The 26397-nt window shown below is 43.4% G+C and overlaps 1 protein-coding gene across 5 annotated transcripts in view; it reads left to right on the top strand.

Moving 5' to 3' along the window:
- The window catches only part of tbc1d4 (TBC1 domain family, member 4), a 29092-nt gene extending 3629 nt beyond the window's left edge, over positions 1-25463 (top strand). For 3 of the 5 annotated variants that reach the window (XM_084545350.1, XM_084545348.1, XM_084545349.1), the window contains 22 exons: positions 3935-4063; positions 4150-4387; positions 5181-5425; positions 6469-6558; positions 6979-7083; positions 7666-7798; positions 7931-8022; positions 8123-8233; positions 9608-9730; positions 10212-10271; positions 12189-12406; positions 12869-13024; positions 15199-15356; positions 16385-16597; positions 18315-18476; positions 18552-18710; positions 18797-18897; positions 18985-19128; positions 20101-20260; positions 20385-20554; positions 22069-22245; positions 22886-25463. In XM_084545350.1, coding sequence (XP_084401476.1) covers positions 3935-4063; positions 4150-4387; positions 5181-5425; positions 6469-6558; positions 6979-7083; positions 7666-7798; positions 7931-8022; positions 8123-8233; positions 9608-9730; positions 10212-10271; positions 12189-12406; positions 12869-13024; positions 15199-15356; positions 16385-16597; positions 18315-18476; positions 18552-18710; positions 18797-18897; positions 18985-19128; positions 20101-20260; positions 20385-20554; positions 22069-22245; positions 22886-23116 — 3375 coding nt within the window. In that variant the 3' untranslated portion in view covers positions 23117-25463. The remainder of the gene's footprint in view (positions 1-3934; positions 4064-4149; positions 4388-5180; positions 5426-6468; positions 6559-6978; positions 7084-7665; positions 7799-7930; positions 8023-8122; positions 8234-9607; positions 9731-10211; positions 10272-12188; positions 12407-12868; positions 13025-15198; positions 15357-16384; positions 16598-18314; positions 18477-18551; positions 18711-18796; positions 18898-18984; positions 19129-20100; positions 20261-20384; positions 20555-22068; positions 22246-22885) is intronic. The other 2 variants (XM_084545351.1, XM_084545352.1) reach the window with 2 other exon arrangements.
- The last annotated feature ends 934 nt before the right edge of the window (positions 25464-26397 follow it).

The following is a 26397-nucleotide window of genomic DNA, read 5'->3' as shown; positions in this document are numbered from 1 at the left end:
AAGTACAATTTCCATTCTGCACAACACCCTGTTGCAACCATTGTTAATAATTTGATTATTTGTCAGGTATGTCCTGCGTTTAATATTGTGGCTGTTCTATTTGTCCCGACTGAGTTTGAAGACGTGGTAAAATCTTTCTTTATTTCAGGCTGTCAGGAATGTTTTTGAGGCTATTCTTAGACAGACATGACAGGGTTGTGTAAAGCTCGAGGAAGGGGCACTGGCATTTTTCAGAATGATGTGAAAGGTTAAAATGTGCGAAACTCATCATGTACTGAAGAGCAGAGAACTTAAGCCAGCTCAGTTTGTTAGATATTATATGCAAGTGTGTGCTTAAACATGGCAGGGGTGTGATTGAAAGACCTGGTTGCAAAAATCAGGTTTGACTTCTCTGACTTGAAGCACAGCTACATTCCGGATGTACAGTATATAATGTAAAAGTGTTTCAGTCCAGTAGTCCTTAAACACGATAAGCGGCGGTTTAAGTTTAAGTGGGCGTAATGTTTTGCCAAAATCGTTTTGAGTTAAACTGTAATCCGTTACGTGCTTCAGAGGCGGTGATATTTATTCATGATCTCAGTTGCAGCAGGTGCAAGCATAACACTGACCCCGCTCACCACAATTGTGCCATTGTGCCACCTCCAGAGCCGCCTCTGTGCTCTCTACCTCTGCTCGGACTTGGAACGGTCCCACCGTGGAATCTCTCACGGGGCGACCCTCTGCTGTCTCGTGGGTGGTGTTTGTCATTCAGTGACGGCGACACGTGCTCGTGAGCCAAGTCAGGGCTAAAGGTTCTGATTCAGACGCTGATATATACACTATATACAGTACAATTACTGTCGACTTACAAGATTTGCCCAAAACTTGGATATCTTATTTTTTCCATTTGCATGATTGAATATTAAAAAAGACATAGAAACACTTTTCCCCTTTTTGTGCCATTTAGAAGTGTTGAAAATCTTGCTCTGTGTCACACACAGTCTAGTTAGCCAGGGGAGATGAAGTGGCCTAACCACTGTCTGTTATAATAATCGCTTCTTGCGCAACGAGAAACCAAGAACACTGATGCTTATCTGGTTGCCATGACTTCCTACATTAACAGTGAATGGAAAATTATCTGGAAATATTCATCCGGTTGTTGTCTGTAAGATCCAGCCACGGCGAGTTGCATGTTCCTTGGATTACTTTTATTGTAGCGCAGTTATGTTGGTTAACAGGGCAATCCCAGGATGGCTTGTGCATTTTTTTCCCTCGCAATATTTCTTGCAAATTATATGCATAAAAAGAGTGGAACGTTGCTTTGTTTCACTGCCCTCCTGCCACACTGTGATTTCCAGCTGTGCTATGAGCTCCCAGCTCACGTAAAGGTGACATAAGGGCCTTTTTGTTTTACGTTGGAACATGAACTTTGTTCGGCTTTGCTGCCCAGTTTGTCCTCAGGCGGATGGAAAAGCACCGGCCGTAGTGAGGTCCATCTACAAGGTGCCTTTCGAACCAGTCACCTGAGACATTCAGCCACACACAGATATGTGTACTAAAGTGCAGGTTTATGATCGTTATATTAATATGCAGTATGTTCCAGAAGGTGCTCTTTCTTTCCAAGAACTTGCACTGATTGCTTTTAAATGAAAAAGTAAAAGCTGTTTCGATTTCTAAAGGCAAGACATGGTGAGTTATCTTCCATGCCTCTGTCTCTGCCTGTTTCTGTTCTTATCTGTTATTGACTCAATGATAACCCGTGTGCCCTTTAAAAGAGGTCTAATTAGGCGTAATCGCAGATATTCCTTGCAAGTCTGTTGGTCCCCGCTTCATACGCGTTGTTTGGCTCAATAGTGTCAATAAGAGCAACAGAACTATGTGCCAGCTCTGATATTATTAGAGCCTTTCATGGAGGGGTTTGGACATTATGTGAGCCGTGCACCGAGCCCCGGTCAGGACTCACAGCAGCTCAGAGGGGACAATCCTCGCGTTTGTTTTCTCCTAAGCCCTAAAGCTGCGCTCGGCTGCCGGCGTTTATGCAGTCAGGCTTTGCTCCCCAACCGGTGTCACTGATATTGTTTAATAAAGCCGGGCAGCGATGGGTGAACGTCGAGCCAGTTTGAGGAGCCGTTACAGGAGGAGGATGTGTTTGAATAGCTCTCTTTGAAAAAGCGCTCTCCTCTCTTGCCCAACAGCTTTCTGCCTGTCTGTGCCTGTTTCCTCCCGAGCAATGAGCACCTTTGCTGGCTCTGTATTGGGTTGACTACAAATAATTAATCAGATCAAATGGTGCTGTGGCGTCATCTTACTCATGTATAATGAAGCAGTTGCTTTAAACGTTAAGACAGTGGTAGTCTCCTCCTGTGATAGATTGGTGTAGTGACCAGACATTGCAGCTGTGATTCTCAGCCTGCAAGGCCTTTGAATTACCTTGGTCTGGTTGTGTCAACACCGTCTTTTCCCACAAGGGTAGCCAATGTGATTCCATGATCTGTTCAGCTTATTTTTACATCCATGTTTAGAGTATTTGTTTTCAACCCGTTGAACTCCCCCGTCATCTCAAAAGACGGCCTGACGAGTCTTTGCGTTTTCCTGAAAAACAAGTCAGCTTAAATCAATTAGGTTTGTTTGTGGGAAGCGATTTCTGAGCATGCATGTATTAGCAGCCGCTCTCAACCCCCACCACCTGCGCTCCTCCTCATCTCAATGCAGCCCTCTGTCACCAGCCAGGCACGGCTCAACCCCTGGGAAGGCAGGCACTTGGAAAATGGGACTTTAAAATAGCTCATGAAGCCGCAGCAGGGGTTAGAGCAAACAACTTTTTGATCTCTGCGTCTTTAAATCAGCCTGTTTTATTCGCGGTCGTTCATTTCCTGTTTGCCTGCCCTCGCGTTTCCATGCTGCTCTTCTGGTTGCACCTCTGATGTATTTTGTTACATAACTCCCCTCCCTAGTCTTCATTATAAATATATTTGTCCAACACTCGGTATGCGGCTCTTATCTGATACGAAAGCACATGTGTACAGTGTGCTCTGTTTGCCTTAGCTCTGCTTGTTGTCTTAAACACAGCATTAGGCTGACCTTGGCTGGGCCGCCGTTTCTGGGCGCTCTAGCTTTTTAGAGAGCTCGAGCTTGAAGGCTGTCAGTCAGTCTTTTAAAGTTACAGAGCAGCTATAATTCAGCAGTACTCTCTGACTCCAGAACCTTTCTGTCAGCCTCAATCTGCAAAGTGTCTCAAGCCTGGAGGATCGGCCTGGCTTCACATTATCAAGTGATCCGTAGGAATTTGCCTGGAAACACTTTGTTGTTTTCTGGGATGCATTTTACCAGAGCGTATTATCTGCTTTGCTGGCACTTGCTGTTCCTGCAGGTGTTGAAGTGTCTCAGACAGTGGAGCAGAAACAGGCTCAGTGACCTTTAAGTCTTTGATTTCTTCCAGGCCTCTGTTTTGTCTTCAGTTCTCTGGCTTTTCGCCCACCTCTGATACCTTTTTTAGCATTTGGTCCAACTGTTGTTGACTTTCTTTTGTTCAGATCTTGTGCTGTTTTTTTTTTTTTTAGCCTAGAGTTATTAAAGGTGCAGAGCGAAGTCCGGTCCTGTATTTGTTAATCAAAATATCCTTCATCTAAACATAGTTACATAGTTGGTTTCTATTTGTGCCCTACCTCTCCCTCCCTTTTTACTACCATTTACTTCCAAAGTTTCTAGGTTATCTTTGCATAATTTCTGTTATTATAGAAACCAGAAACGAATCACATACTATGTCATTTTCAAGTATTTTCATGTTTCTGGTACTAGTGTTATTGTCAGTCTCAGATATGCTGTTTCCATGTTGTTCGGTTGCTTGAGCAGCTCCTGTTCCACATGTGTTTCCTTAGTCTTTTGTTATAGTGTTCCCTGTTAATCTTTTCCTATTAATCATATCCTTTCATTCCACTCTCTCTCTTGTTTACAGGTCCCTGAGGTAATCAGTAGTATTCGCCAAGTGTCCAAATCAGCCCTGAAGGAAGATGCCAAGCCCAAACAGGAAGCTGACGAGGCCTTCTACAACTCCCAGAAGTATGAAGTGCTTTACTGCGGCAAGGTAGAAAACAACGTCTTTAAATATAGCGTATTATCGTTCGGCAAGGCCTTTTAAGTGAATGCTGTTGGCTTTCAAAATGCCCCCAGGTCACAGTCGGGCACAAGAAGGCTCCATCCACCCTCATCGACGACTGCATCGATAAGTTCCGTCAGCATGAGATTGAGCGCAAGCGATTGCGACTGCTCAACGGTCAGAGGGGGTCCACGGAGAGCGCCCCCGTGGAGTTTCTGGTGGGAGGAGAAGCAGACCCGCTCTCCTGCGCTCTGAATGAGAGTACAGAAGACACTGAAGGTTCTGGATTGGAGGATGTGACCCCCGGTGGAGGTAAAGACCACCTGCAGATTGATGAGTAGGAATAACTTAACTGAAAAGATGCATGTGTGCACAGCGAACGCCATAAACTGAATCAACAAATAACGTTTTGTGAAGATTGTTGGTTTGTTTTTGACTATTATTAGTTTTTCCAGCTTACTCCTGTTTTTTTGGAAAACGCATTTATCTTCTGAGGTGAGCCATACACTGATCAGGCATAACATTATGACCATGAATTTGTGTAGGTCTCCCTTGTTTCTCCACAACAGTTGTGACTCATCAGAGAATGGACATGGGCCTTCTGAGGGTGTCCTGTGATGTCTGGCAACAGAATGTTGTTAGTGGGGGCTTTTGGATCCTATGAGTTGAGGGGAGGGGCCTCTGTGGATCAGACTTGTTCCAGTGCATCCCACAGATACTTGATCAGTTTGGGATCTAGTGAATTTGGAGGCCCAGGTCAACACCTTGTGCTGTTTTTCATGTTTCTGTGTGTGTGTGTCTGTGTCAGGCTGCATCCTGCTGGGGATGGCTGCTGCCATCAAGGAGTGTCATTGCTATGGGGTAGGGCTGCCTGGTCTGGTCTAGGTGTGTGGTACATGTCTAGGTAACATCCACATGAATGCCAGGTCCAAAGGTTTGGTCAATGTCATTCACTTTTCCCGTCAGTGGTCATAATGATATGCCTGATCGGCGTACAGTAACAACGATATTAACAACGTCTCAGAAATGTTTGCAGACCCAGCATGTCCCAACGATGTTATCTAAATAAACAGGCGAGTGTCCCTTTGTCCTGTGCCCTGTCCAGTTAAAGGCCTGTCCGGCAGTACCAGTCAGAGCAGCTTGCGTGGAGCGTTCCCTGAGTGCATCCTGGAGGACTCTGGGTTTGAGGAGCCCCAGGAGTTCCGTACACGATGCAGCAGCCTAGCGGGGAGTCTGCAGAAGAAGCCAGGGGACGGCGTCATCATTGGTCCCACGCGCCGCAGACACGCTAGCGCACCAAACAACGTTCAGCCTTCGGATGCTGACAAGAACCGCACAATGCTCTTTCAGGTAATAGGAAATTTAATAAAGAAAAACAGGCTTTTGATTTCCAGGAAAAGTACTGCACTTAAGCAGATGTCTCTGTTTCAGAATGAGTGTAGCTGCTCAGAGGTATCTTATCTCTTTGAGCAACGGTGCAGCGGAAGCTCAGACCGTTGGTCGAACAAAGCACTGAGGAGTGTTATCGAAACAACAGTGTTTTCCACTTAAAACCGTCAAGCTGAGATGCCTGGCCAAGGCATGGGGATCATTTATATTTGAATTACAGTCATTTGCAGTGAACTGAAAGGACTGCTGTCCACTATATGTGATTATGGTATGCATAATTATCATGCAATGTAGAGTTGTGCTGAGTTGAGTACTCCATTCTAAATATTTTAACAGTGAAATGAACGGGTGTTTTGTTTTGTTTTTTCAGTCGCAACCACAAAATGATAATTTATCTCAAAGAACTTGATTCCATCTGTCATACCAGAAAACCAAATGCTCGCTTCTGTTTGTCATTGAAACCCTTCTCTGCGTTTAGTTCTAGCTGCTGAACTTCACACTGCTATAAACCATTTTTATGTGCAGGCGGCTGGCAGTTATAATGTAGAGATCAGCCGGGCCCCGTGTAACTGGCTTCAGTTAAAATGGCTGTAACTCCAGTGTGACTGCCTACAACACTGTGCCCGTAAAAAAATAAATAAAATAAAAATGCCAGTGCTTTACGAAGAACATGCGGGGTGCAGCACGAGCCAGCTGCCATTCCTCGCACACCAGCCCCATTTCCTCATGATGCTAATTTTAAAAACTAGAGCACAACATTCAATATGATACTCTACGTAGCAGTCAATTATGGGAAAAATCGTTGGTGCAGACTTGTTGACCTTGATTTTGATTCATGTTTGTTTATGTGTGTCGTTCAACAGTTCATCGAATAGTTGTAGTCCCTGCCACGAATACATAGCAATGTGATCATCTTCGCCTGGAGTTATGTTCATGATAAACAAATACTATCTGTGCGAGTACTTTTTAATGCATCTGACCATATTTATTTTTGTTTTTGACAGGTTGGACGCTTTGAAGTAAACCTCATAAGTCCTGACAGTAAAACAGTGGTGCTGGAGAAAAATTTCAAAGATATCTCATCCTGCTGTCAGGTTGGTTTATTTTTACTTGCAGCATTTACACTAAAAGCCTCTCCGTTGTGTCTCTGGAAGATAATTTTATATTTTACTTTTTCCAGACATCTAATGCACTATTGCCCGTCTTTACACTACAGCAGGCTTTTTTTTTAATGTCTGATCCTTAATGTGATGGCACCTAACATCTTTACCAGTGATGTAAAAATATGCTCCCTTTTCTACTGCGCCATGCCATCCCATTTCTCTGAATAGACATCGCGCATAAAGATAATGAACTGCTTAGTGGTAGCCATTTACTAATTAAATGGAGAATGTCAAGAGCCATTATGGTGCCCCAGTTTCATCCTTTGTAATTCTGGACTGAAAACATCTGAAAGTATTCTCATGTTCTTGTGGGTTTATTCTGGTTTTCTGTTTGTCTTGCCTTTGACGCAGGGTATCAAGCAGACTGACCACTTTGGTTTCATCTGTCGGGACCAGTCAGGGTCTGGTCCCAGTCAGTACGTGTGCTACGTTTTCCAGTGTGCCAGCGAATCCTTGGTGAGTCACACAGATGATGGCTTTTAAATTTATAGCAATCCGACCGGACTGTAAAGAATAACTGAATGTCACAGTGTTTAGATCATAGTGATTTAGCTGGTTAATCGGTAGGGATGTGTTTTAGATCAAGAGGCTAAGACTTTTAATGTGAGCTAAAGAGTTCGGCAACCATTGTGGAGGCGACAGAGAAGGCTACACAAACTACAAGTATGGTGGAGCCTAATGTTGTGGTGTGTGATCACCCACCTGCTCCATACTCGAATAAATTGAAATGTGGGGAAACAAGCGTTACTAATGTAACCTAAGTTCTATGAGTGAAAGTTTCTCATAATCCAGTTAAAAAAATAAACTACAGAGGACGGATTACAGTTTAAAAAGAGAGTATTGACTTTGTGTGACAAATACAAGTTAGCACTGATGTGGCTTTTCCTCGTCGAAGAGCTCTGAAAGAAGGGAACAGACTGACGGACTGTCGGTCTGACATTATTCCGAAGGCCAGGGAAAGGCAAAACTTTTGGAATGCAGCTCTAACTTTAACTGAAGTGCAAAAGCTGAAAAACCTTTGTCATTTAATTGTGTCAGGTGGATGAGGTGATGCTGACCCTGAAGCAGGCCTTCTCCACCGCAGCTGCCTTACAAAGCAACAAGACTCAGATTCAGCTATGCGAAGCCTGCCCCATGCATGACCTGCACAAGCTCTGCGAGAGGATTGAAGGTAAGCCTCGTGAACTGAGTCACGCATCCAGCACTTCTCTCCGGCTCGGCTCATGAATACATTGATGCGTGGCCCGCTTCTCCGAGTTAAAGCGAGATAAAAGAGAGCTCCTATTTCCTCTTCGGCTTCCAGGTCTCTACCCACCCAGAGCGAAGCTAGCCATCCAAAAATACCTCTCCCAGCTGACTGACAATGAGCAGGCTGAGATCTTTGAGCGAGTTCAGGTAAGGTTTGGCTCTTCTTGGCACAAGTTCCACATTAACTGTTTTTTTGGTGATTGATTGGTAGGTTGACTTTGGAGTATTTGTGTGTCCATATCTCCAGAGACTGAAGCCCGGGTCAGACCAAGAAGAGAATGAGCTGGTGATACTCCATCTGAGACAGCTCTGTGAAACCAGACAAAAATCCCACCTCCACATCGGAGAGGCACCTCAGGTTAGAGCTGCAGTTGATGAGACAAATCCAAAATGATGTACTGCAGAACATATACTCATATATCACAATGAACTAGAAGTGAACCTCTCACAGATATGACTTTAACTTTACTATAAACTAAAGACACATTGTCTCAGAAATGTTTTGTAAATCAAGTGGCCTTTTCATCCTTGAAATGTGTGAAAGGTTTCTGTGAATAAGTAGATTTTGTACAGATAGTGAATGTGCCTCGGGTCTTTTTCCATACACAGACTTGTTATCCTAAGGCTTTCATTTGGATTCCTTTGTTAATTCAGCAGCAGTTTTAAAGAGACAAGGCCACAGAAAAGATTTTACCCCAAAACAGCACAGTTTGAGTCCTTGGTATTCAACCGACAAGTCAAGCTGTACTTTTGTATTGAAGCTTTTCTTCAAAATGTCGATGATTGTGTGAAATATTTTAGAATTGTGGTTTCTTGTGATGGCTGCTTACGACGCCGAAAGAGTTGTTTATATGCCTCCGTGTCTTGAAGAGTTTTCCACTCTTGTGAATGCAATATCTGAAGGAATGCCTTGAGAGAATTTCTTTAAAGTCCTTAAAGAAAGTCTCTTGGTAGTCACAGGTCTATAGCTGAGGCCGCTGTGACCACGGCTCAAGAATTCATCTGTTAATATTTTACAATATATAATATAATAGCTAACAGAATAGAGTTATCAAGTGATGATATTATATAGCCAAACTGTCCAAGAACAACATCATCGTTACTTCATAATGTTCTGCAAAAACTCTTACTACATGAGTGTGGACGGACAAGGGTTTAAACTGCAACTTGATGCTTGGTAGAGGCATACAGCTACAAGGCAATAACTCGTTGCTTGATGTATGGTGTTCTTTATCCTGAGAACCTTGGATGAACCATTCATACATTCAAGAAGTTGCTGTGTAGAAAATATGTGATTTAAATAGTCTAAGGGGCTTTTGGATCGTTACTTCAGACGATCTAGCCTGGGGGCGGGGGTTGTATGTTAAATATTATCACTCCAATGGCAGAACTCCAGCAACAGTTCCACTTTTGTTGAAGCTAACAGCAGCTGCAGGTCGTTCCTTGCAGCTTCGGCCTCATGCTCTCTGTGAATTTTATCACAGAGGCAGCCATTCACACTCGCATGCACGCCTATGGCCAGGTTATAATCTCCAATTAACCTGCATGTTTTTGGACCCAGAGCAGTCCTTGAACATGCAAACTCCACCCACACAGAAAGGCCCCAGCTAGGGAGCAGTAGAGCGCTTTAAACCCAGAAACTTTCAAGGCAAGAAGGTTCCGGGTTTGAACAGCTCTTGCAAACCATTTATTAAATATAACTGTGATCATTGTTGTTTAATGTTCCTGACAGAATGCTGCAAACAGCTCAGCAGCAGGAGATGGTGCGGCCTCCAGCAGCCGCTTCAAGCTTGATATTCTCAAGAATAAAGCGCGCACATCCCTTACCAGCTCTCTGGAGAACATCTTTGCAAGGGTGGGTCTGAGCAGAAAATGTTTCCTTCCTACATTATCTTGATCATTTCTCTTCTTCTCTCTCTTATTCTTTTATTTCTCCACCCCACAGAGAATATACCCTGCATGCGTTACACCTTCTATTTGTCTGTCTGTTCAGCCTTTGTATCAGTTGCTGTTTCTGTGTCACTGTCATCTAGGGGATTTGGATTGACCTATATCTGTCAGTGAGACAGCAGAATAATTCCTGAGTAGAAGGATCCAGGCTATCTCAGAGTGATGCTGCCATCTGTTAGTGTCTCAGAGACTGAGCAGTGATACTGTAAATGATATCAAGTCAAGAAACAGTTAGGCCATTTATGTCTTTAGGACTTCTACCCTCTGTGTGTCCCAGGCAGAAAGAGTGCTTTTGCAAAAGTGCATTTAATCCCTTCATTTTATTTTATTTACCCATTTGTATTGTAATAACTTGTTTCACATTGTGTAATTGCTTCTTTCACCAGGGTGCCAGCCGAATGCGGGGCCGCTTGGGAAGCATGGGGAGCATTAGCAGTTTCGAAAGAGTAAGTGGCCTCGAGGAAGAACACGAGAATTCCCGGAGCTTCAGTCCGGGGACTCTGGGAATTCTCACTTTTTACCCAGTGGCTCTTTAAAGGCATGTCATATTCCCACTGTGTCCGCAAGAAAAGGGGGAGTGTGATAAACATGCTTTCACTTTCGTATGTGTCAGTAGCTGCACGGTGCCAGCAGCGCTCCAGTCACACGGAGACTTGATTCTGCGCTGCATTATTCCCACATAGTTTGATGATGAAGCTGCGGTGGCCAAAAGGCAGAGCAGGGAATGTGTTTACAGAGCTGTCAGAGAAACCATTTGGGGTTGTTGGCTCCAGCGTGTTACTGCTGTGCAGAATGTAGTATGGGCGTGTGATTTAGTCCCTCTGACTCCCCATCAGTCACCAAGTTAAAGGAGTAATCTGTCAATTTAGCACTGACTTAGTTTTGTTTGACAATAAAAAAATAAAGGCTCAAAAGCACATTTGTCCCTGTCAAAGCAAGGCCTACATTACCCATAATGCAACAGGCCCTCCAAGAGTTCTGTCAGAGATTTTGCTCTGCTGTGCTACTTGTGGCTAATGTAGCCTTAGCTATAGCCTCAAGCAGAGATTATGATAACCTCATTCTTTCGAATTTACCACCTACCAATATCTTTGTCTTCAAATTAATAGTCCGAACTAGTCAGCAACACTGACTTAAGTGGCAATCGGATGAGATAATCTGTTAGATTTTGCACAGCTGCCTCTGGAGCCACAATTATTTTATGCAAAACTTGTAAACAAACATTGATGTGTTAACGTAGTTTTACTTTAAAGATGTGCTTCTCCTTGTAGCTGTCATATGATCTGCTTTGCTTGTTGCATCAGTCCTTTCAGGTCTAATTTACTGGAGAAGTGAACCACTGCTATATCTCTTACTTTGTCAAACATGCCACTGCTGGCTGTTGCAGATTTTCAAAAATCAAATCAATCAAAGTCAATTGTTCGCAGTGGAAACTCTAGTTTACGAGGTGCTAGTAAACGTATTTTCACAAGCAACCTTTGTGTCATTAAGATATTTCGTGCCCGCACGAATGCAATTGTTTGCGTTGTGATGAATTAGTCTTGTGGGGATTCTGTTAGGATGCGATGTCCTGGCAAGCAGGAAATCCCAGCCAGGATGTCCAGTTATGGGTCTGCTGAGCCATGTTCATCTTCTGAGCCTCTGTCATGGCAGACGGCACTGCACCTCTGATCCGAGCAACTTTATCTTATCATTGTTTCCTGAAATCACAAGGGAACCTTTCAGCGATATCTAGCATGAAAGAAAGGCAGATCTTTCGCAAACAGCCAAAAGAAGCAGCACAGATCACCCCATTTCCACTGTCATGTGAGTATTTTAAAGAGGGAGGTCACCAAAAAAGCACAATGGGAGGAGATTGGTGGGTTTTCGTGTTGACTTGTGCCACTTGTGGGTCCTCCCCACCAATAGTGTGTGATGCAGTGAGTCACAGGACATTGTCCATTAGAATACAATAGACGTGGGAGTTGTACCGCATCAGGCAACACTGAGTGCAAGAGTGTTGAGTAGAAAGCTGAACCTGGAATGAGCCTTGCGGTGTGGTTTGATGGAATAGGTGAGTGCAGATGTGTAACTTGAGTCAGTGAGTGTTTTATTTAGCTTTGGGCTGCGCTTGTGGAGTAGTGTTTCTTGCCTTGTGCGGTTTGACTTCAAAAGGCACTTAGTCTGATTTCCCACAGCCTTTTCATACCAATGTTTTTTGTAGCTGTGCAGAAAAATGTTGATGAATAGAATGTTTTTGAATTATGTGCCTGGCTTGTCATTCGCCATTCTCTTCATTTGTTCATCCCGTCATTCAGTTGTATAAGCAGATGCATCCAAACCTCCTTACATGTGTGCTCACATCTGGTTTATGTCCTCCTCAGCAGGATGAGGAATCTCCTGGTCACTCCCCTCCAGGTTCCCCTCCTGCCTTCCCCGACGATGACCCGGAAGGCGGACTGCATTTCCGTCGGCGTGCCCACACCTTCAGCCATCCGCCGGTGAAGAAGCGCATCTCCTTCGAAGGCCAGCCGACCACCCAGAGCAAACATCATTCGCTTCACAGACAGCACTCTGTTAACCCGGAACTGTTGCAAAGCAGGTAACTCAACCTTGGCGTTCTCTACTGTTCGAGTCGGGGCGGAGGAGTGATCAGGGCCTCCCTTTACTGCAGGAGTTCCAGGAGTCATAGCACATTTTTGCAACTGCACAAAATCTTTAGGCGTGAGCTTGGTGTTGTGTTTGAGGATATGGCTAATGCTAACTTGGCTTAGAAAATTAGAACCTGTTGCTTATCTTTTAATCACTTTAACACCAACTAAATATTTAGCTGACCTTTTGATGTATGCACACACAATGTAATCTATTTGCAGCACTTTGATCAATCCAAAAGCTCTTTGCCTCCCGCTCCACTGTCCTTGAACAATAGCATCACAAGTTTCCTGCCACTGTTTTCATCCCTCACGAGTTCCTCAGTGTTGTTTTTTTTGCTATATTTCTGAAGCTCTTTCTTTTGTGTAATGCTTGTTTTTATTTGTGGGCATTTCATGTTCGGCCCGCCCAGTCCTGTGGCTGTTTCGAGAACACGCAGTGTTTCGGAGAGTGAGTCCTCCTCCTTCAGCCTCCCCTCCTCCTTCACTGCTCCCACTTTCCTGAAAAGCTTTTACCAGGGCTCCCTGGGCTCCCTGAGCTCCCTGGGAGACAGTGGGAGCCTCAAGAGGTGAGAGGGGGCGTCCAGACAACCCCCCCCCCGTTTAGACTCAAACACGCCGATTTGGGACTTGACAAAGGGGATGAGATGGGTGGGAGGGTCAAACCGTTCTTTTGCTGGGATGGCAGTAGCCGTATACGTGTTGGCTGCCCAAACCTTTTAACACCCAGCTTTATTGTCCTGTACCATTCTCCCTTTTCCTGTCTATCCAGAGCAATGTTGTATTGTATAAATATTTTCCAGCAATTTTCTTTTTTCCTCCATAATTTTTGCAGCTGGACCTGCCCTCTTCCTGTTTTGTTCAGAAGTGGAAGGGGATGCTGATGCATCCCTCTCTTGTTGTATTTGCATGTGCATTTGAAGCTTTTTGCACGACAAACTCTATTTAACCCGAGTTATACGCTTTATTAACTACATTTCACTCTTTTACCATCATCTTCCCTGACTAGTGCACTTCATACTGTCTTAGTTAAGTGATACAGTATGTGTATATTCAAAGGTTGCACTTAATGTTAAGATTTATAATTAGGTAAAGTAGTGTGCTTTAGATAACAGGCACTGTGCAGTGTGTCTAGTTTTCTCTGTCGGTCTTGACACGGTCTAGGTGTCTGGATGGAAGAAAGTAAAGGTTAACATTTTCATTATGCATGAGGTTCAGTGGAACAGACCTTTGTAACGGATCATTTCCACAGGATCCCTTTTTTTTTTTTTTTTTTTTAACTGACAGCAGTCCAGTCCCTGATGTACAGCAGAAGAAGTTTTGCAGCACAATGATGAATAGGATGTTCTTGAAAAGCCTTGACCCGCTTTGTGTATATATATTTGAACCGACGTGTTCACAGCCAGATTACCTTTCCGTTTCACTGGGAGACCAATGTGCTCCAGTGGCTTTTGCTTAAAAATGATGATGCGTCATGAGAGGAGTTTTAATCTGTGAAAGAGGCGACGCTAAATGTGCAGAAAAGCAAAAATCATTGTGTCAGGGACATTTGTCTTGATCCAAGGTCATTTCCTGTTTTTCCTTGCCCTCATGATCAGACAGGCTTTTGTGTGCTGACCAAGAGTACTACAGCTTTAACTGTGAAGTGACCACAAATTCATAAAAAGAGGGCTTCTTTAATTAGGAAAAATGGAATCTGAACTTTTAAAGCAGTTATTCATGCAGGCTTGAAATATCTGACTTCCTAAATTCTCAAAAGCCAAAGCGATTGTACCTTTTAAAGAAGTCAGATCAGGACTTCCAGTTTTTCAGCATGCTTATTTATACAGATAAATAGCACATACACCGATCAGCCACAACATTAAAACGAAACGACTGACAGGAGAATAACACTGACCACCTTATGACAATTCAGTGTTCTTCTGGGAAACCTTTGGACCTGGCATTCATGTGGATGTTACTTAGACATGTAGCACCCACCTAGACCAGACCAGGCACAATATTAGGAACGTGGTCATAATGTTATGCCTGATCGGTGTATATTTGTGCAATACATTATGATCTCATTGTTTGTGAAGGAAAATGTACAGCTACCTACATACTTTAAATACCTTTATGATACAAGTGTCGCCAGAAAATGTGCTCAATCAAGTTAAAGAGCCTCTTGAGTACGATAACACAGTCCACACACACACACAATGCACTTTTCCTTAGATTGTGCTACAGTTTTGGTAACTGCAAGCTGTTAAACTGCATCATTATGAGAAGCAGGACCTCCACTTTTTGGTTCTGCAGCATCCAACCTGGTTTTCACTGACATTTTCTGGGTGACGTGGGAATATTAAAATCTGGATTTTATGACCAGGTAAATGTGAACATGAGGCAGTGAAGTTTTTCCACTACTTCTAATAACCATTATTTCTTCCTCGCTAATGAAACCAGCTTCTTTTTCAGAACATGAACAAGCATGCATGTGCCTCAGCAATGGCTGACTTGTGAACTGCTGCTTTATTAACATGGACTCCGGGAATCGGTCAATGGCTGTGTTTTATCAGTATGCGTTAAGATTCCTCTTGACAGTATCTCATCAGCCAAAACAGTTTGCTGATGAGAAGCTTTAACGTGGTTTCTTCTTTTGTGTCCTGAAGGATGTGTGTGTCTGCATTTAGAACAGGAGTGTTGGTGTAAGCTGACTCCGGCCTCTTTTATCAGGTGTCTTTGACGCTGCTGTCTTCTCTTGTAGCAATGGGGAAGGCAGGAAGAGGACCCTGTCGGGCTGCAGCAGTGACTCTTTGAGTGGAGGTCTCCCTCTGACCCCACGCAGGGTCTCCTGGAGACAGAAGATCTTCCTGAGGGTCGCGTCACCCATGAACAAGCCATCTGCATCCATGCAGCACACAGGTCTGGTAACACAATCCTTCTAATTGTTCCAGCAAGGGACAACACGATGCACAATGAATAAGCTCTGAATAATCCACAAGTACATGGGTAACGAGTACAAGGCAGGTGGTACCTTCTGCAGAATTACTACTCTGGAAGAGATTTCTGAAATTGCATGCATATATGTGAAAATATGTTTGTGAAAGTTCTTTTGCATTTTCACAATTTTCTTTCTTTTCTTACATCAGCGTGCTTAAAAATGTTGCCAGTATTAATAACATTTTAGCCAACAAGTGTTAGCTACGCCTTTTATTTTTACTGGGGCTCTGTCCCTGTGCCAGCCAAGGCCAGGGATGTTAAGTTTTTCGGGCTGTCCGGCCTTTCATCTGTCTGTCCCACTCTTTTAAACGTAAGCTGCATGTGTCAGGGATGGCTTGAGTGAATGTCTTCAAATTGGCACACTTAACTTTGGCCATAACTATTTAGAATAAAGTTAATATGTATTTAGAATTGTGATTTCCTATCCAAAAGGTTAAAGGCCGACTTTACTGTGATGACATAACACTCTACAAAAACACTTATAGTGTAGGAATAGTTAAACATGCTTATGATGGCTATGAGATTTAAGCAGTGACATTAATTTATGTGCAGTAATTTTTTTCTAACCTTCGGTTTTGTCTCCAGCTTCTGTTTAGCTGTGAAATTCTTCACTTTCTTCACCGGATAGTTGCCAACTCTGCTTGTGTGTTATTTTTTGTTTCTGCTCAGTCAGATTTACAATCAATTTATTAGAGCTCTTTCACTCAAAACAGCTGCCGGCTGTCACTGGACACTGTTTTGATTGGAGCAGTGAGCAAGACTGAATTACGCAGGGAAATAAATCCATAAAACCAAAAACTAACCACAAAGTAAAATATAGTCTGAAAGGCTCTGTTGAGTTGCAGAGTGTGGTGATAATACTCTGTGGACTCATCATGGCAGAAAACCTGTTTTGTTTTGTTTTTTTAGATTTATTGTTCATACTTACCTCTCTTTATGTTGTCTTTTAGAGTACGGTGATGCCAGGGAGCTGTTGCCTCTCTCTCCTCATGCCTTGGACTCAAGTCTGGACCCTTTGGGGCGTCTGCTGCCCCCGCCACGTGACCCCACGTCTGAGGAGAGGCCTAAGAGGACAGGAGCTGACTACAGGGCCCTCTGGAAGACTGCCATCCACCAGCAGATCCTACTGCTGCGCATGGAAAAAGAAAACCAGAGACTTGAGGGTGAGTCACTACTGGTGCACATAAATTAATTACTCAGGTTACTCGACTATTTCTTGGTCACATAAACATATATGAGCATTTTGTTGCAGCTAGATTCTTCGTTCACTGATCGTTTCAGAACTGTCACGAGGCTGTTGTTGCAGTGTGCCCATACTGGGTGTATCTACTGAGGCAAAATTTTATTACAGTGATAAATAAAACCTTTGTCACTTTCCCACACCTTTCATCTAAGTTTCACGCTCAGTCCTCACCACATGCTGTAACACTTACAACTTTATGAGCGTGGACAGAGACAGAAGGCTTTGAGTTAGCGAAGCTGTCGTTTCTGTTTATTTTGAGAAGTCAGATGTAGCCGTATCGCTTTGGCACAGTTAGACTTCGGGCGTTGCAACACTTGCAGATACACAAACACATGTACAAACAGTACTTTTAAGTGCATGAAGCTAATCCTCCTACACGGGAAACCAAAGGCAAAGGCGCCATTAGTTTAGATGTAATTTTTTTTTTTTTTTTACAAACCATTACCCTATAATACCTTGGTTATTTATGGGGCGTCCCAAAGCTACTTCATTATCAAAAGTCATTCTGTAAAATCAAGTTAATCCACTTGGAAAATTATTATTTTATTTGTTTAATACAGAAACCACACTGAGATAAAAATACAGAGATTTGTCTTTTAAAATTAATAATAAAATGACCATAATGTTTTTATTTCATTCTTGCTTAAAGGGGAACTGTTTTTTACAACCTGGACCTTATTTCTGGCATAAAATATGGTCGTTTACTCACCCATATAACTTTTGTGTAATTCGTATTCCTTTGGGAGATATTTAGGTCTGCATATATCCATATAGTGGGAGTGACTGGGGCACCGAAACGCAGTCTCTAATTAACGCATTATCTGCCGCAAAACTCGTTTATTTCACCAATATTTGGTTGGTGAAACAAAATATTGGTGAAATAAACGAGTTTCTTTGAGTCGCGGCAGATAATTCGTTATTTAGAGGCTGCGTTTCGGTGCCCCAGTCACTTCCAGTGACCGAAACGCAGCCGAAACAGTAGTTCCCCTTTAAACCAGCAGCTTCTTATATTTTGTCAGGATATAAAGTTAAAGAATATTATTATTATTTTTTATCCTTATTTTGCACTTGCTATGTGCAGCCTTTATATTCTGAACACCAATACATCTTTTTCCTTTTGTTTGTTATTACAACATCAATGCTGGTCTGAGGACCTAACTGTGAATAACTATTTTCAATAGAAGGTAAGCGATAAAAACACAGGCTTTGGGATGAAGGCAGATGTTTTGCATGATTCTGGTGGTTGGTTATTATACTCATTCATTTCAGCTTTTTATTTTTTTTGCATGTTCAGGGACAATCATTACTTTATGGTGTTTCTTTTATCATTTGTACCTCTCGCCACTGTGCTGATGACTGCAGCAGCAATGAGGTATCAGCAATGTATATTTGGTGTGAATGTGGGTATTGTCGTTTGTGTTACGCTTTCCGTGGTAGCTAGTGAGCAAAGGGTAAAGGGTGCAAGGGCCATTTATTCAGCTTTTTGCAGACGCAGAAACAGAGGGGCTCTCCTGTTGTTATTTTGTTGGTCTTTGGTCATCTCTGGTCATTTCTGGGGCATCAGGAGAATCGTAATTGACGAAATTTAACTGAACGCGCTCTTTCGTTTGGTTTTCAATCTGGTGATGGTGCTGCAGCGAGCCGAGACGAACTGCACATCCGCAAGGTGAAGCTCAACTACCAGGAAGTGAGCGAGTGCTCCAAGGATGCGCAGGCACTATGGGAGAGAAAGCTGACAGCCCCGGGCAGAACGACAGTCCCGCAAGACCGGGAGGAATTGTACCGCGTGCTATGCCAAGGTGAGAGGTGTAAAAAGCACAAGACGACTTGCAGTATATCAGTTGTGGTTTTGACGTTGCTCTTTTTGCGTGCAGGAGTTCCAAAGAGCAGGCGTGGTGAGGTCTGGTTGCTCCTTTCCCATCAGTACCGGCTCCGCCACAGACTGCCACAGCGGCAGCATGCCCCGGACACCCCATACCACGACCTGTTGAAGCAGCTCACCGCACAGCAGCATGCTATTCTGGTGGATTTAGGTGTGCACATACAAAATTTCCCGCAGCGCTTCGTCTTGTCATGGTTAAAGCTCATAAATAAATATAAAATCTTTCTCCCTCTTTAGGCAGGACCTTTCCCACTCACCAGTACTTCTCAGCCCAGCTTGGCGCAGGCCAGCTTTCCCTCTACAACCTCCTGAAAGCCTACTCTCTGCTGGATACAGAGGTACATATTGTATTCGCCTCTCCTCGTGGTGCAACACTGCAAGTCCAAGCTGTGATTTTTTACTTTTTTTTTTTTTGTGCCACACAGGTTGGCTACTGCCAGGGTATCAGCTTCGTGGCTGGAGTGCTGTTGCTCCACATGTGCGAAGAACAGGCTTTTGACATGCTGAAGTTCCTCATGTACGACCTCGGCATCAGGCGGCAGTACAGACCTGACATGGTCTCTCTGCAGGTCAGTACTTGAGCGGGTGGATCGACTGCTTTAACGAGAATATGAGGCATCTTAGCTGCTGTTAATTTTTTTATTCCTGCAGGATAATTACTGGTTCAGTAGACATGATTCCTTGTTGCACCAATATTAAATCTCAAGATGGTCAAATTAGAGACTAATCAGAGCTTTTACCCGTGTGTTAGATAAAGAAATTCTGCAGGGAGGAAATGATTAACCTTTTTTGTAGGCAGCGGTGCATGCATAGCTTTAAATTTAAACACATTTAAATCTTGCAAATGTATACAATTCATTACCATCTATTTTAAAATACCCTAGACTTTTTTTATATTCACTTTTTAAATGCATCTTCCTGCTGCCAGAAGCCCTGGTGTGCATTTTCAGTTAGTTATCAACAGCGAGCAGTAGTTAAGTGTCTCCACCTCTTAGTCAAACCACACCTGCTTTGTTAGCTTCAGTTAATCATCAGCTGACCTCGCTGGAGTTTAAAGCATCAGCAGGCGTGGTAATGTTCAATCCATATCAGGTAACCATTTAGCCAAGCGTTTGGTTCGCTTTGCACAGCAGTTTTTGTTTCCTTTAAGACAAATAGAAACGAAGGAGTCGGTGCCATTTTCTCTGTTCCGTGCGGAGAGGTGTAGGTAAAACTTGCCGTCTTTGTAACTGTCAGGAAATTGTAAGAGTGATAACGGTCTAATTTTAGCCTGAGCTAACTTCTGCTTCTCTTTTCTGTCTGCTGTGACGCCGCTATACTGTCAAAGAGATAGCACCGCTCATCACGGTGCGTGTCTGAGCAAGTCTGTAAAATAACACTGCTAATGCTGCAGGAGCTCTTTCTGCTTGGATAAAGGTTCATTTGCCAGATTGTGATTCGTGGATGTCCCTGTGTTATCCTGTCCCCTGCAGATCCAGATATTCCAGTTTGTTTTGCCAAAACATGTTTTGACCTGAGTCTGTATGTGTGTGTTACCCCAGATTCAGATGTACCAGCTCTCCAGGTTGTTGCACGACTACCACCGGGATCTGTACAATCACTTCGAGGAGCACGAGATCTGCCCGAGCCTCTACGCAGCGCCGTGGTTCCTCACGCTCTTCGCCTCGCAATTCCCCCTCGGCTTCGTGTCCCGCATCTTTGGTATATTACTGGAATAATGGCCACTGTGTTAGCTCACACGCAAATGCCTAAAGTGTACAATTCTGTTAAAGAAAAAGTATGATATTTAGGTCGCCACGTAGTAATTAAAGCTTGCTCTTTTCAGACTTTATATTTGTCCAGGGGACTGAGGTGATCTTTAAAGTGGCCCTCTGTCTGCTGAGCAGCCACGAGGGGGAGATAGTGGAGTGTGACACCTTCGAGAGCATCGTGGACTATCTGAAAACTACACTCCCCACCCTCACTCAGACACAGATGGAGCAGACCATTGCCAAGGTACAGAAAGGGAAGTGGTTTAAAGGTCACATGATTATATATAAAGGTCCCAGGTTTCCACATTAAGCACAATGATACATTTAAATGTTATAAGTGCATGGGTGGCCACTTATAGTGACTCTACCTTTGATGTGATTGACAACTAAAATCTTTTTGTTTTAGATTTCATATACATATATATATTTATCCAAAAAGAGACTTGGGGGCTCTTATAAAAAATACTGGTGTATGCGTGCACATCTTTCTAAGTAAAACATGCAGTTTTGTCTTTGTTAAGGCCGTGACACACCAAGCTGACTGTCGGCCATTGTTGCGCGTCTGTTTCCCTAGTTCTGCTGGTACATCCCCACTGTTGCCACTAGTTGGACTTCTGTCCGTGACTTCTCAGCCATGCTGAACTGAATCAGTCAGTCAGAGATACTGATATATCAATACTGATTGACTGAAAGAGAAGACAAAATTAAAGAAAACAAATCTAAACATTCAAATACGCAAATATCTCAGAAGAGGTCAGCTCTGTACGACAGTTTGTAGCCTTTCCCGGCTTCCTAGCATCTCAGCTAATGGTAGGTAGTACAGACTACTGCCAACTGTTGCTATGGGGAGTTATTTCCTCGCGCGTAGTTGCCAGCTGGCCTTTGGCTGTCGTCTTTGTGCCGTGTTCAAGTGCAAATGTTTGGCCCAGGCACAGGCGATGTGAGGTCTTCATTGCCTGTAGATCTTTGATGTGTTTATGATATCGGTTTGGTGTGTCTGAGCCTTAAGTCTACATTTTAAAAACGTAAAATATTTGTTTTCCTTTTGTTATAATTTGTGGTTCTGAGACAACTTTATTATAGCTGTTATGTACACTTATCAGGCATTACATTAAGACCACTGACAGGAGAAGTAAATAACATTGACCATCTTGTGACAATTCAATGTTCTGCTGGGAAACTTTTGGACCTGGCATTCATTCATATGGATGTTACTTAGACATGTACCACCCACCTAGACCAGACCAGGCACCCCCACCCCATAGCAATGACACTCCTTGATGGCAGCAGCCATCCCCAGCAGGATGCAGCCTGAGACAGGCACACACACAAAAACGGTTTAGGAACAACTAAAAAAAAACATGAAGAACAGCACAAGGTGTTGACCTGGCCTCCAAATTCACTAGATCCCAAACTGATCAAGTATCTGTGGGGTGATCCACAGAGGCTCCTCCCCTCAACCCATAGAACACCACAGACACCACAGGACACCCTCAGAAAGCCCATGTCCATTCTCTGATGAGTCACAACTGTTTTGGAGGCACAAGGGAGACCTACACAATATTAGGAAGGTGGTCATAATGTTATGCCTGATAAGTGTATATACAGTATATATATTTCCAGCAGTGAAGCTCTACAACACATGCTGCTGTAGAGGTTTTTAGGAACAATTCATTATTGGTCTTGTCGATAATATAATGCTGTCGTCACTTGCCAATTGCCTACGTATGTCTCACTCTGTGATGCTTTGATTACCAGGTGATGGAGATGGACATCTCAAAGCAGCTGCATGCATACGAAGTGGAGTACCACGTCCTGCAGGACGAGATGCTAGACGGCGGACCTGTGCCTGATGATTCTGAGCGCCTCGACAAGCTAGAAAAGACAAATACACAGCTGAAGAAACAAAACATGGACCTGCTGGAAAAACTCCAGGTGAGTATGAGAAGGATCAAAGTTACATTTAGAGTGAAGACTGTGATAATGTAACAGCAAATGTTGGGTATATATTGGTGTAAATATTTATATACTATTTTTCAGTACAATGTTATCATGTCACAACCCCAGAGACCTCCTGTGTAATTGTTGTAGTACCTCGGACTACCCATAGATGGCACTTAAACACAAGTTAAAAAAACAATGGGAACGTTAATAAAGCCAAGGGACTCAAAGCTGTGTGCTCTCCAAGTACACCTATTATTTCAGTAATGTGTGAAGCTAACTAGTGAAGTCACTCCTGCTGGTCCCTGTATAAATTAAGGGTAAAGAGGTATTGAGCTGCAACAAAGGATACTGGATCAAGCCTGGGTGAATTACTGTACTTTTCCATGTGTGATGCTAGAAAACAGCATTTAACAAAAGATTCACACAAAGCCTGGATGTGAAATATAATCATATTGATAGAATTTCACTTTTATAGAGGTTGTACGCCGTGGCCTTGGCACCGCACACTGTGCTGACTTCTTGTTGAGTTATCACAATGAGTAGCGTCTGTGTGTTTGTTCACCCTTTGTCCAAACATCAGTCTCTGCATTTTACTCTGTATTTACTGAGGTATAATATGTGTGTCCTTCAGGCAGCCCGGCAGAAGATTCAGACGCTGGAGACGAATGTGGAGAACTTCCTTTCTCGGGAGAGCAAAATGAAGCACATGATCCGCTCTCTGGAGCAGGAGAGGGCAGCTTACCAGAGGACCATTGAACGCATGCGCTCGTGCCTTCCCCCTGACGCCCTGACAGATGTGGAGATGACCCAGATCAAAACAGGACCCAACGGGAAAGCCAAAACTGCAGCCAAGAAGCCCTGATGATAACCAGGGGGGCTGGCTGCTCTGGGCAGACGGCGCAGGCAGACGCTGCAGCAAGCAAACGGAGACTGCTTTGTGGAAGGCTGCTGATCTGCACTGCGTTGTTGCAGTGGTGGACGAGAGTGGCAGCATTTTGTAAATGTGTGATGTCTGGACTTGCAGACTCCTTGGGAAACATCTATGAGACATTTGTCAGAAGATATACAACGGTGGGAGGATGGTTTCGGTCATATTAGCAAACAGACTGTTCCCACAGTGCAACGGGGAAGTTTCTTTCATCTGTACCACTGACAGTTTGAAGGTGAACTCCAGATGCACATCATCCTTCACTATTCAAATCTAGTAGGTTAATCACAGGGGAGTTTTCTAGATTGACACGAGTGAGGAATACATCTGCCTCTGGAAGTCTTTTTTGCGCATTGCCTTGATGTGTTTACTATCAGTACTAACAGTGAAGTAGTGAACAGAAGGGGCCTGTTGGCAAATAGTCCTTTAGACCTCAGGGTCAACCTGTAGCCATTACCAGTGTGTATAATCCTGGGTTGGATATTGCATTGTTTTTGTTGTTTTTGAACTCTGATGGAAACTTGGCCTCAGGCTAATTACGTTGCTTTGTTATTTCCTTGTATTCACTTGAAATTTTTGTGAATGTAATTTCCCTCCAAAGATAATTGCGATAATATTCGTCTTTTTTCTTCTCTTCCACCGCAGAGACGTCTGGGCACTCCCTCAGTCATATTAGGCTTTCAATTTCAGCAAATGCACAATATCTCGCTGCCCATCTCTCTGCACCGCGCCACTGCCTTCACGTGAGAGATTTTTAGCTCTTGCACTTGCTGCTTTTTAAAGAGGAAGTGTTTTCTTCCAAAGCTCAGGCAGGATGTGAGGTTGTCTGCCTTTACAGTTTCCTGTGTGACTGACCGCGGTGTCGCCTCGTTTTAGCAGCATGCTCAGACACGGAGGCAGAGTTCACGCTCCCCAGGAGGCGCCGAATAGCACACTAAGGTGTAGGAGTGATCTGAATGTATATCTCCGACGTAGCTCAAGATATCAGTGCAACAACAAGCCTGCAGATGCGCTGCCGTTTGTCACGTTTTCAACTTTATGTCGCAGTGAAACTCATTTTAGTCGAGTAGCGCGACAACAAAGGAAATACACACTATCAGTGGTTATGAATCTCTACTGACACGTGAATATTTACAGTATATGCACACACACACTGTGCAGTGGGCTGTCTGACTGTAGGAACAGACAGTTTATACTGTATAAGTTCAAAGAGTGTCCCTGGCTCCCTCCTCGGTTTTGTTTTATCCCACCTCCGTGTCTGACTCACCATTACTAGTTTTGATTGGAACCAAAACAGTCCTGTGCTCGACTTCGCTTTCAGAAAACACCCTCACATTAAAACCAAGGTGATGTCTGTCATGAGGAGAAAAAAAAAAAAAAAAAAAAGTACGGCGTCTGTCAGTCTTCCTGTCCTCGGTGACGACGTGCGACACACTGGCGTCTGTTTCGCTCTAAAAGTTTTACTTCTCAAACTTCAACCCGAGTGGACGCGCCGTTCAGCAGGCAGTGTGTTTATATTTAGCAATACTGTGCATTTGCATACACTCAGAGCACTTGTCTGCTTTTGCTGAGCTACGCACAAGGTTTTAAGGGGTAAATTCTTCAGATATCTTTCTGGTAATTGAGGTGACACGAACGTTTTGCAGGAAACTTCTCGTGCACAACAGCGAAATGGTCGCCCCTGAACAGCAGGGATTCTCTGCAAGTGAAACATATCAAACGAGTCATTTTAAAACCTCTTCAAGCATGTGTAGGATACACTTCTGCACAGCTTTCCTGTGTCTTTTTTTTCCTGTGTTATGCTCAAAGTGCAGTGTTTGTGCATCTTAGAAGTACGCCAGTGAACCAAAGATGTGCTTGTTTTCCCAAAAGATTAATGAATGAATGAATTTCGTAACCTTTTTCTTCCCCCAGTACATCTTTTCAGCTTTCTCTAGGTTTTCTGCTGTGACTAAAGCTTGAACACGTACCAAATATTGGTAGTAAAAACCTTTAAACACTATGAAATATGAACAGCTGCAGTTTTGTCATCTTCATGTTTATTTCTTGTGCCAAAAACCTTAAGATGCCCTTTATTCTCTATAAATCTGAGCTGTAAGACCGTTTTGTCAGTATCTATTTTAAAGCACTTTGCTGCGGTTTTCATTTTCACATCAGGTGCTGCGAGTCCTGACTTCTGGGTAATGCTTGTATCACTGTGCTTTAAGACTGTCATCATGAGGGCTACACGAACGCAAAGAAGCTGTCACGGATTCTTCAATAAACCTCACCTTGCCTTGTTTTCTGTCTACTCATGTCCGAATGTCTTTCCTGCCCGGTAAGCTCCCGTAAAGAAATCGTGTTCGTCGAGCACTACAGGTGTAGGATGTAGCCCCGAGCTGGAAGCTGTCTCTGTGTGTACAGTAGACGTATTATTGCGTAAAAAGGCCAAGGTAAGCTTAGACAGTTTTAGAGAGTCTATTTAAAGGCCTGTTAAGAGTTGGTCTTTTGTTAACGCCGTGGGCAAAGAGAACTACGTCTCCAGTGGGGAGTGGGGAGTTGGGGGGGCGGGGGGAGAATCTTCTGTGAAATTGTTAAAATAAACATCCAGCCTAGTGTGAGTTTCTGAATTATCCATGCTATAGTGAATGAAATACATAGAAATACACACGAAAAAATCATCAAATGGTTGACTGCTGATGAAAAAAACATAAAAGTAGTGACTGTTGAAAGAATTTGAGATATCACAGACTGAAACTGAGCCTAAAATGAACTGAAAATGACCTGAAAATGGTGAAACGGCTCAAATGAATGCACTGTACAGATGGTTAATAAAGGAATAAATGACATTAACAGTACTGGCTGAATGACAGTAATCCTAGACGTGCATAAACGGTTCAAATAGCACAAATGGCAATGCACAAATATGTAAATAGAGCTAAGGTTCAAAATATTGGACAACCCATTTTTGTGTATTTATCAAGCTTCAAACTCAGCAAAACCATCTAACATTAAAAGCTATTCAGTTCAATATCAATTCTAGCGTTAAATAATATCCAGTTCACATCAGTTCAAATGGTGTTGTCAGCAAAGGAACACTTGAGTTCATCTGACAGGCCTTTAGGGGCCCATCGGACAAAACAGGCTGGCAACCACAGATGTAGATGCCTTTTTAGCCCTTTGTTTAATGTGTGGTTCATGAATAAGAACTACAGGGAGAGCCCAGCGAGCGCTCC

The sequence above is a fragment of the Chelon labrosus genome, assembly GCF_963514085.1.
Source record: "Chelon labrosus genome assembly, chromosome: 5".
NCBI classification, from domain to species: Eukaryota; Metazoa; Chordata; class Actinopteri; order Mugiliformes; family Mugilidae; genus Chelon; species Chelon labrosus.
This window is presented reverse-complemented; position numbering and strand designations above follow the sequence as displayed.